This window comes from Brienomyrus brachyistius, unplaced genomic scaffold, assembly GCF_023856365.1.
Source record: "Brienomyrus brachyistius isolate T26 unplaced genomic scaffold, BBRACH_0.4 scaffold365, whole genome shotgun sequence".
Classification (NCBI taxonomy): domain Eukaryota; kingdom Metazoa; phylum Chordata; class Actinopteri; order Osteoglossiformes; family Mormyridae; genus Brienomyrus; species Brienomyrus brachyistius.
This window is the reverse complement of record NW_026042640.1, coordinates 28,888-39,813: the sequence shown is the minus strand read 5'-3', so window position 1 is coordinate 39,813 and position 10,926 is coordinate 28,888. Positions and strand designations below refer to the sequence as shown.

Sequence of the window (10,926 nt, the reverse complement as noted above, 5' to 3'; positions counted from 1 at the left end):
CTTCTCAGGATTCTCCACATGGCAATTGGTTGTTAGTTTGTGTGCCCTTCGATTTGAAAAACCACCCATCTTCCAGCCACTTCTCCTGGTCAGAGTTACGAGGGCCGGAGCCTATCCCAGGCAGGAAAGGGAACAAGGCTGGGACATTCAGGAAGGCATTATAGTACATTTAAGAACCTTCAGCCTTAAGCTTCCAGTAAACGATAAGAGGTGGAGCCAATGGCCTCACATTGGAATACCTGTGATGTCACACCCAGTCAAAGGTCTCCGACAGCAGCAGCCTCTTGACATTATTGATAATCCTTGCATATGTACTTTCTTGACTGTATTTGGACATTATTATTTTTGTCCAAAGTTTTGTTAAAATAACTCTGCTCTGACATATACCAAAATTATCTAGTTTAAATTGATATAATTCTAAAAAAAATTTTCTGTACCTATTTAAATCACGAGATACTACTTTTGCTAAAGTTTTATCTTAACATATTAAATGTCTTGGAATGCCTTATCAGTCTATAATGAATACCACTACATTTATTTATGTGGGGGACACTTTAGTCCAAAGTAAAACATCACATGATGATTATTATTATAATTTGCTACCTTAACAGTAGCCTATTCATTAACATGGAAACCACTGAACAAGAATCGCCTCACCTTTTTAATTCAGGAAGTCCTCAGTTGCAAAGCTACTTCCTGTGTCTGTGTTCAGAAAGCGAAAGAGTTTTGCGCGTGATAGTTGACGGTACACCCCTGCTGGAGGGTGGCGACGACCTGTGAACCATGGTTGATATGCAGTTTGTACTTTTGCTGCTTACGGTCCTCCTGCTCATGTCGACAGGCGAGCCACAAGGACACGGTAAAGTATCACAATGTCATGTGTTGGAAACAAGGAGAGAAACTGTAGTGTGCTGTTATACAGGGAACTTCAGCTTAGAGACTTTTTTCTAGAAGTCTAGATTTGTCAGTGTTACTGCTGCTGTCTGCTTGTTTATCATTGTCCAGGGAGTCTACGCTTTGTTGGCATTGGTGACTGGGGGGGTATCCCAGGCAACCCATTCTCCACTCCCCTGGAGAGGGCAAATGCTGTCGAACTGGGAAGAGTAGCTGATGCCACAGGCCTCGACTTTATCCTCAGCCTGGGTGACCACTTCTACTACAGTGGTGTGAAGGACATTGAGGACTTTCGATTCAAGGTAAGTCCCAGCTAGCTCTAGCTAGCCTGTTTTAGGGTTTCTGCAAACCGTAATGCTCCAAAGCTTTCCCCCAAACAAAATATTCAATATACTTCTACACATTTTTCAAAAATAGGTCTCATTGTTTCTTGTTATCGCTGTTGGAGTTTTAGACCTTCGTTAGACTACAAGGTGTCACGGTGAATGAAAATAAAACATATTACTTTAACTAGTGAGATCCAAAGGGTACTTTCACTCAGCAAACTATAACCCAAGGTCACAAGATTATCTGATATGTGATGTTTATGCCATCTGGTGGTGACTGTTAAATGCTTTAAAATATTATATTCATTTATAATGTAATACATGTAGGGCTAACTACCAGCACTGCGACCTTCATTCCACATGAATTCAAATCAAAGGCACAATCATTCAGTTGTTTCTTTTGGCTTTAAATGTTGGTAGTTAAAATGTAACAATTTTTGTCATTTTTAAGAAACCGTTGAACTTGTTCTGTCAGAAATGTAATTACAAAATTTACTGTGATATTTGGAGACGATTTTCTGCATCGCTCATTAATTGTAATTTATTTCGCCTTTTCAGGTGACATTTGAGCAGATCTTCAATCACTCATCGCTGCTTAAGCTCCCATGGTATCTCGTAGCAGGAAATCACGATCACATAGGAAATGTCTCGGCACAAATATCTTATTCCACAAAATCTCCAAGATGGTAAAGTTTTTATTTACGCTTGTCGGTTTCTTGTTCTCTAGTTTTCTCAGAAAAGATGTACAAGTTTCATTAGTGTAAGCTTATTGTTGTTTACTCAGGAACTTTCCCAGCCTGTATTACAAGCTACAGCTGAAGGTTCCACAGACTTCCGCATCGTTGACGATCCTCATGATTGACACAGTGGTGCTGTGTGGCAACACATACCAGGAAACTCAGCCCCATGGCCCAGAGAACCATGTGGATGCTGCCAAGCAACTCAGCTGGATCCAAACACAGTTGGAGAACACTAAGTATGATGTTCTCCTGCTCTATGAACATTCATACAAAGACACATATTATATACACTCCATGAACCTCTAACCCAACACTGATTGCAAATGTTGACGATGAAAGAAATGTTTAATACCCAAGGAACAAATTAAAAAAGTTCCAGAAAGCCATGTTCTTGCTGAAGGATCTTTTGCTGAAGGTCTTTGGGCATGTTTGGGGATGTTCACTCTTGAATCTCTCAGCATCCTCAAGTTCTTCACGCCTCACAGAAGTTCTCAGCAGTTGGTCCTTCTGGAAGTACTGTATTCCCGGGGTGCTGAAGCTCTATAGGTTTTCTGTAGACCATTGACTGACATAAGAAGTTGTATGGTTCAAAAGATCACACAGTCCATTTGTCAGGCGCTAAAGTGCCTGGTTGACACCTGAGATACAGTACTGTACAATGACTGTACTGTAGACCTGCATTCCAGTGCAAACACGTATTATGGTCATAATAGTCACACATCAGGAAGTAACTCCTTTCTATTCTCATTGGGAGCACAATAGATTTTTCCCAGCCACGTCCTGTTACCTGCCATGTCAAAGAATTTGTCTTCCGAAACATTGTTTGGAAGCTGCTTCTCCACAGTCATGGTTCACAGTGGTCCTGAACAACTGCGCTTTTTCTCTTAGGTCAGAGTTCCTGGTAGTTGCGGGTCACTACCCGGTGTGGTCTATCGGACATCATGGTCCCACGCACTGCCTAGTGGACAAGCTGAGGCCCTTGCTGAAAAAACATAACGTCACGCTGTATCTGAGTGGCCATGATCACAGCCTACAGGTTGGTCATCCATTACTGTCAGGCGGTGGAATGTAGTAAAGTTAGCCGCATTCATTCCCACAAAATCTGCATGCCCTGGCCCGTTTCATCCCTGTAACGTGCTGAGTATCTTCAACATGACCCGATTCCAACATTCTGAAATGTAGTCTGGCATTTCCTTTACATTTCTGCATACGGTGGTGAACTTGAGGAATGACACGCATGCTGTGCGATCCACATTATGAAGTCCCCAAAAATGTAACGTGATTGTATTACCGTCAGGACAGCTTGAAACGAGGATTCACCATCCCTCTGAGAAGCTTTCATTTCTGCCATGACCGATAAAATTGTTGCTGTTGTGCCGCAAAGACAAATCCAATGTGATTGTTCACAACAACAGCCTTATAATGTTAAATTTACGGCTTTGTGCGCTAGCTATTAATCCATAAATAAAAATAATTAAAAATAATGAAGATTATATATTCTATGAAGTTTTGTGATGTAAACGGTAATTTAATTCAAGGAAGATATTCTGTACGTAGCGTTTAGCAGAAGCTTTTCGGAGATCTCTCTGAAACAGCGTATTAACTGTTATTCTTCCCGCCGGCAGTTCATCCAGGAGGACGACGGCAGCGCGTACGCTGTGAGCGGCAGCGGCGCTTTCGATGACAGGTTCGCGCCGCACCGGCGCAGCTTCCCAGCTTCCTGGCTGCGCTTCTCCAGTGCTGTCAACAATACCTCCGGAGGGTTCACTTACATCGAGGTCTCGCAGGAAGAAATGCTCGTCAGTTACATCCAAGTAGATGGAAAATGTGTTTATCAAGCTGCTTTGCCAAAACGCAAAATCTAAATGCTACCACCATTGCACTTTTCTCCCCTGTTACAATAACTGATTGTTTTATTAGCCTACAATCATAAAAATCCAAAACATTTTTGCAGGATTGCCAACTCTGACGCATCTGGCATGACACTCAGACACTTTCAGACGCAAGAAATTTTATGGTAAATCTATATGGCAAATATCTATATAGGCCTAATGCCTGTTATTAGGTTGTAAACCTAAAATTTGATATATCGAAAGCGTTGGGGTAGTTTGAAAACCCTACAGTCTGTAATGTAGTAAGACTCTTACATACTTGTAAATACGCGTGCAGACTTGTCATGAATTGAAAATCTCACGTCAGCCGGTTGACCAAAGTTGGCAACCCTATTATTGTTTTTCATGTGTTTGATCAGTATTGGATTTTTACGTGTTTGATGTTTGATTTAAAGCAGTCAAATGCATGTTGCTAAACTCTAGCGTGTGGAACCGGATTTTCAAAAATGTGTCCGAAGTGAAGATGACAGCATGGACAACAGACTGGAACAGGAATACAATCTTTGTATAATAAAATAAAAATATATGTTATTATTTTATCAGTACACATTATCTCATGGAAGTCTGCTATATTATATAATTCTAGAAGGCTTTTCAATAAACATCAAAGCATTAAAATATGCCAGACAACATCTTTGTAAAAAATGTAGGGGGAGTTCACTTAAAGATATTTGCGATAAAAAATAACTGCAGCACATAAGGAGCGTACAAAGGTTAGTCTAACTTAAGATGGTTCCAGAATATAGTACAGTTTTCCTGACAAGCACACCAGTCACATACCAAACCCTGTCAAAACAACATACCTGTTTTTGCCCTTAAATTGTATCCTATATCGCAAATTAGTACCTGGCGTAACATGGACATCTACATTTTAAACCACCATTTAAACCCCGGATTCAAATATCAATAACTATTATTTAACTTCAATTAAAATGTAACCCAAAACCTTTAAATACTACACATCCAGTAAAACAGCATACTATACAAACACATCTGTTAACATATAATGAATAAATTAAGGGCAGCTTGTAAACTATTTTTCAAAATACATTATACGAATACCCCATTTCAAGGCACTAAGGCTGCCACAAATTAGAAAAAATAAATAGTAAAAAAAAAAAAAAAGGCAGTGCTTCAGTAAGGAATTTCTCAGTGTCTATGCGTCCTACTTAAAAATACCATTCACCAGCTAAAAACGATTACATGTATTTTTTTTGAGTAGCATGTCTAGACGTTTCATGTTATTTCATTAGCGGGCTGCCAAAGTTTCTCAGAAACAAAACAAAGAATTCCAGTGTTTGGCAAAGGAATGTAGAAGGGTTTGTGGATCCGACTCAGTCGTACCATGTCCCCATGACACGGGTGGAAGGCTTTGCCTCTCACACCTTCTTCAGAGGTACTGCTTCTTTTCCTGCATCCTTGCCTCTCTTTCTGCGTCTGCAGTATACCACAGTCAGAGTGATGGTCCCTATCAGCACAATGACCAGCACGATGCCTCCTGCGATCACACCAATGCTGTATTCTGCAAGAAAGCACACAGGAAGACTCATTTCTCATGCTTAAATGAGACCCCACTCACTCAAATAGCTCCTCCCACTATACTAGCCCCTCCTGTATTCCTGGCTCCACCCACACCACCTGCTCCTCCCCCCTCCACGAAACTGAATACTAAAGTGACTTATCAAATCCACAGGACACCTTGTGGGATTCAGTCGTTCTGAGTTGAGCTACACCATACCTTCGAATATAGATTTGTCTCTGTCCGGCGAGCACCGCATGCTGCTTAACTTCCCATCCTGCTTAGTCCCGAGGCGGGATGGTACATACGCCTGCACATTGAAGCAGTAGCTCACACCCCTGTCCACATCCAGCACCACCTTGCTACTGCTTGTAGTTTTCTCCCTCTGTTCAAAGGAAGGTCAAGATTGAGCACTGAACTAACAGTTGGGCTAACAGGATGCTGTGGCATTCAGCATGTAGCACAACGCTGCACCGTCCCGCGCCACAGAATTCACCTTTCCAGTGCTTTGTGCTTTCCTATAGAAGACTTTATACTGCAGATCATTCTTGAATATGTCCCGTATGTTAAGCAGCCTCCTCCCACTGTAGATGGCAGTGACAGGGTCTTCAATATCAAGTGTAATTTTGCTTTTGTCTTGGGTCACATTAATCCTGAAGTGAGGAGCTCCGATTTCGGCTGAAAGAATAGGAAATATGGAAAGTGACAGAGATGGAGTGAGATGTATAGAGATGGAGATGGTCACGCTTGCTGCAGGATTTTGGCTGTCATTAGAATTGGTGGCTTCTGTAGGGTTAGGGTTAGGGTTAGGGTTAGGAATACCTACTGTCATAGTAGGGGCAGAATGGAGGAGATTTGGTGTACGGGGGCTCCACTGCATCGCTAGGCGTGCCCGGCAGGGGCTCAGACAGAATATCAGCAATGTATGTGGCATTCAGGTCAACCAGCATGCTGGTCAAATCGCAGTCTGTCTTCTCAGTCCGGATACAGTGTTCATTCTTCTCTCCATCTTTGCCCTGGCTGATAAAAAGCCCGGTTGATTCATCTCAAAAATGAAAAACCTCATTTCATTCATTTCATTTAGCAGACACTTTCCTCCAAAGGGATACACAACTGGGAAAGCAGGGTCAGCCGGTCCCTGGATTAACTGGGGGTTGGGGGCCTCGCTCAGAGGCCCAATGCCAGGCCATTTTAAGAACCACTAAGAATGTGTGTAATGAATCGGAGTTAGACCTTCCATTGTTTAGGGATGTTTATAAACTGCAGGAGGATATTCGTGCTGCTAAGAATTCACAGTCTCCTAATGCAGCCACAAAACACTTTACTTGATGGGCACAGTTAGTTAACTTAGTTTATCCACCAAGCCTAACTCCGCCATCCCTCCCACTTCTCTTTTAGATTGTCTGTCAGATATAAAAACTTGATTTGCCTCCAATTATCTTAAACTTAATAATGACAAAACTGAGGTCCTACTTATTACCGCTAAATCACCTCTTGCTAAGCTAGATAACTTCACCCTCACAACTGATGATTTCATGGCTTTTCACTCTGCCCAGGTAAAGAGTTTGAGTGTCATCCTTGCCAGCACTTTGTCTTACAAACCGTAAATTCATAATATTACCCGGCCTGCATATTTTCACCTCCATAATATTGGATCTTCAATCTTCATCCATCTCTCACACCAGGGGTGAGGAATCTTATCCGCAGCGGGCTGGTGAGTATGTGGGTTTTCACTGCAACTCCCTAATTAGATGAATAATTAAAGAACTTATTGGCCGAAGAGTCCTCACACCTAGGTTTGAACGGCTGACCTACAGGTTATCCCAAAAACCTGCATACACACCACCCCTTTGCGGATAAGATTGCCCACCCCTGCCTTACACCTTCCAATACTTCCATTCTTGTACGCGCCCTGGTCACATTACGTATTGATTACTGTAATTCCATTCTATCTGATTTACTTCTCAAGCTCCTTCATAAGCTCCAGTTAGTACAGAATGCGGCCGCTCATATTATCACCAGGACTCCTATCACTGCTCATATTATCACCAGGACTCCTATCACTGCTCATATTATCACCAGGACTCCTATCACTGCTCATATTATCACCAGGACTCCTATCACTGCTCATATTATTACCAGGACTCCTATCACTGCTCATATTATTACCAGGACTTCTATCACTGCTTATATCAGCCCTGTTCTTCAGCGACTTCACTGGCTTCCCGTTAAATATCACACTGATTACAAAATTCTACCGTTCGCTTTCAAAGCCCTTCACAATCTTTCTCCTTCATATCTTGTTGATCCCTTACATATTTGCACTCTCAGATCTTCCCACTCCGTCTCTCTGGTTGTGCAGCTCGCCTGACCACTATGGGACTTAGAGCTTTCATTCATGTTCCCGCCAGTCTATGGAATTCTCTCCCTCTTGATATCTTTAATATCGACAGGATTTCTGTATTTAAATCTCACCTTAAAACATTTCTTTTTAAACTTTCATTATGATTCTGCTGCAGTGGCAGCTTTTAAATGATTATATATTTTAAAAATCTTTATTCATTTTTGTTTTGTTTTATTACATGCAAATTTTTTATGCTGCAACAATGTATATTGTGCTTGTAAGGTGTCTTGAGTGCCTTGAGAGGCACCTTTAAGTAAAATGTATTATCATTATTATTATTATTATTATTATTATTATTATTATTATTTAGTTATGCAGTTACTGCTCGAAACCAAATCATAAACTAATACAGTTCCTGCAAGAAATACATGACTGTCAGAACTGATTAATGATGATCAATCATGGGGTCAGTACATAACTAACACTCATTAACTAATGCAGTAAGAGTGTGTTACTACATTATCTGTGGCCGTTTATCAAAGTGTGTCCAAATATATTAATTTACTGCTCAGCTGATTCTACAAACCTTAAATGCATTCAGGACAATGTATTAGATCATATTTCAATCAATTTATTTTTATAAATATATTTAACAGAAAATGAAGTAATATTTTCCTAAAGTATACTGAGACTAAGTACTGTTCAGGCTAAGCACAGTCCTGTACTGGACCAGTGTTTGGAAGGTGAATGAACAGATGGCTTTCCAGGGACGCTGACGATCCTCCTCTCTGGTCCTCACTTGTATATTGCTTTGGACAACAGCGACTGCTAAATTAGACACTAGGCTGAACAGTGCTCAGCACCTTCAGTGGTGCACCTGTACTTTTGCATTAATCACTAGGTTGAGCAGACATTGTCATATAAATTATTTTCCATACTGCAGTTGTACACATCCTACTCAAACGAGACACAAAATCAAATTCGGTCACTAAGACAGATATCAAAAGACAATGAAATATCAACACATACATTAATGCCTCTTTATCTGACATATTTTTTCCATGAAACCGGTTAATTTCTCAGTTTGCCTGTTCGGTGACCCTTAGCTGGAAGGCTGTTTGCAGTGTGATTTTCCTTATTAAACCTAGGAGGGGACTCAATAAATTGATGTGTTTGGGTGTTGTTGCAAATGATCACCATAAACAAATGTGCTAACTCTGGGGTTAATAGGTACACATGACTGGACACACAGTTACCCCAGAAACGACCCCAAAAGAGTTATCTGCTATGTGAAATAAATACGTTATACGCGCTGAAAAAGCGAAATAATAAAAAAGTAACCAGTATTACATATTATACATTATAGCAGGGTTGCCAACTCTCACGCATCTGGCGTGACATTCACGCTTCCAGATTCTCACGCTTGCGCAAGAAATTTTACGGTAAATGTATATTATTCCATTATAAACCTAAAATTAGCTGCATCGAAAGCGGTGGGGCAGTTTGCAAACAGACTATTTACAAGGTAATAAAAGTGTTACATATTTGAAAAGGCGTATGAATGTGTCTTGCAGACTCTCGAACTGAAAATCTCAGGCAACGGACCGAAGTTGACAAGCCTGCACATTATGTAATTCGGATCTGCTAATCCGATAAGAAACGCGATTTAACATTGAAAAAGCTTTCAAAAAGCACAGAAATAGCAGGAACCAAGAATTACAGACAAATCAGCGCCATAATAATTTACCACATCATACAGTGCACATAGACTGACCTAAATACAATGAATGAACAACGAGAACCACGTGTTCTGAAACATGTTACAACTCCTATTAGGCAGCAGTGTTTTCTGAACTCGTAATCTTTATGAGCAGGACTGGACTGGCCGCCTGGCATACCGGGCATTTTCCGAGTGGGTCGATGTAGGGTATGTGGTGGACCCCCAAAACATGCCCCGCCCGCCTCGGTCGGCAAAACATATCGCTTAGTAAATCGATGGAGGACCAATTTAATCCCAGTCCAACCCTATTTATGACTAATATTAATTCCTCGCATCATAAGAAACAACATTGTTTTAAGACGAACGGTTCCTAGATTAATAATTAGATAAGTATGCAAACTAGTTTCACTATATTTAGTTTCAACATAGTGAACGATTTTATGTCGTCCAGTACATACATGTAGTCGAGCGGTCTGTATGTGCTCACCGATAAACTTCAACAGTATAGGTGTAGTTGACTGGTTCAGGACCCCATTTTAATATTGTCTTAAAATCAGAAGAAGTCCAGGTAACACCCTCCGCCTTGGGGTAAGTGTTCATGCCTATATAACAGAAAATCAGCAAAACAAATTAATAACGAAAGACGCAAGATTCCCCATCGGACAAATCAGTGGATTCCCGAAGACGCAGAACTATGCAATTTCACTAACGAATCACTTGTACGATGCTCAGTTAAAGAACTTAATCATCAAAAAATCCCTTAAAAGTCTAATTTGGGCTCCATTTCATTTCAGTAGGCGGCGTCTACCTAAATCCCCTTTTTATCTTGCACACTCAAAGCATTACGGATACTGACCTGCATTCTTGCCAAAGAGAAGGAACAAAACGCACAGTAATTTAAAGGAAATCCTGATATCCGTCATGATCCATATGTCCGATAGACAATTTTTAGAATACATCCCAGCCTTTACGTCAGGTGTACTTGCTGCCGCAGACGAAAGTGCGAAATGCTGATTACTTCATGGGCTTATATCACCTACTGGCGAAACGTACAATGAGTGGCCTGGGAATCACTTTAACATGAACTATGAAGACACAGCCCCTACTTATTGGTCCTCTCCCAAAATGACCAAATAAGGTCATCCGGGGGAGAATATTATACGTAATTAGAGCTTGGGTATGGTTGCTAGGCTGTGACTGCGTGAAGAAATAGTTAATAATTTATACTGCATAATATAGAATAAACAATTACATAAACACCATTATTGTTTTTTTTTGTAGTGTACTTCATTATAAATGAAATGATAATACACATACATTTATGTATGCTTGCGATGGGTTGACGCCCCATCCTGGGTTGTTCTTTGCCTTGCGCCCGTAGCCTCCAGGATAAGCTCCGGACAGCTGCGATCCCGAATAGGACAAGCAGTTACAGAAATTGGATGGACGGATGGATGGATTTATAATCCACATAGTTGTTATACAAAACGT

The 10,926-nt window shown here is 40.8% G+C and overlaps 2 protein-coding genes across 2 annotated transcripts; one reads left to right on the top strand and one right to left on the bottom strand.

Moving 5' to 3' along the window:
- The first annotated feature begins 683 nt into the window (after window positions 1-683).
- LOC125728838 (tartrate-resistant acid phosphatase type 5-like) lies at window positions 684-4,397 on the top strand. Its single transcript, XM_049005519.1, has 6 exons — window positions 684-859; window positions 1,006-1,196; window positions 1,779-1,906; window positions 2,005-2,196; window positions 2,849-2,996; window positions 3,586-4,397. Exons 1-6 carry the CDS (start codon window positions 784-786, stop codon window positions 3,823-3,825), a joined length of 975 nt encoding a protein of 324 aa, XP_048861476.1. The 5' UTR covers window positions 684-783; the 3' UTR covers window positions 3,826-4,397.
- A 688-nt stretch (window positions 4,398-5,085) lies between these two features.
- LOC125728839 (tissue factor-like) lies at window positions 5,086-10,502 on the bottom strand. Its single transcript, XM_049005520.1, has 6 exons — window positions 10,292-10,502; window positions 9,923-10,037; window positions 6,198-6,391; window positions 5,868-6,049; window positions 5,591-5,756; window positions 5,086-5,374 (listed from the first exon to the last, which is right to left on the bottom strand). Exons 1-6 carry the CDS (start codon window positions 10,392-10,394, stop codon window positions 5,232-5,234), a joined length of 903 nt encoding a protein of 300 aa, XP_048861477.1. The 5' UTR covers window positions 10,395-10,502; the 3' UTR covers window positions 5,086-5,231.
- Window positions 10,503-10,926: the final 424 nt, after the last annotated feature.

Coding starts and splice junctions, on each gene's coding strand:
- LOC125728838 (XM_049005519.1), top strand. CDS start 784: ATGGTTGATATGCAGTTTGTACTTTTGCTGCTTACGGTCCTCCTGCTC. Junction 1,197..1,778: donor TTGAGGACTTTCGATTCAAG/GTAAGTCCCAGC, acceptor TCGCCTTTTCAG/GTGACATTTGAGCAGATCTT. Junction 2,197..2,848: donor ACACAGTTGGAGAACACTAA/GTATGATGTTCT, acceptor TTTTTCTCTTAG/GTCAGAGTTCCTGGTAGTTG.
- LOC125728839 (XM_049005520.1), bottom strand. CDS start 10,394: ATGTATTCTAAAAATTGTCTATCGGACATATGGATCATGACGGATATC. Junction 5,757..5,867: donor AAGCACAAAGCACTGGAAAG/GTGAATTCTGTG, acceptor TCCTTTGAACAG/AGGGAGAAAACTACAAGCAG. Junction 5,375..5,590: donor AGACAAATCTATATTCGAAG/GTATGGTGTAGC, acceptor GCTTTCTTGCAG/AATACAGCATTGGTGTGATC.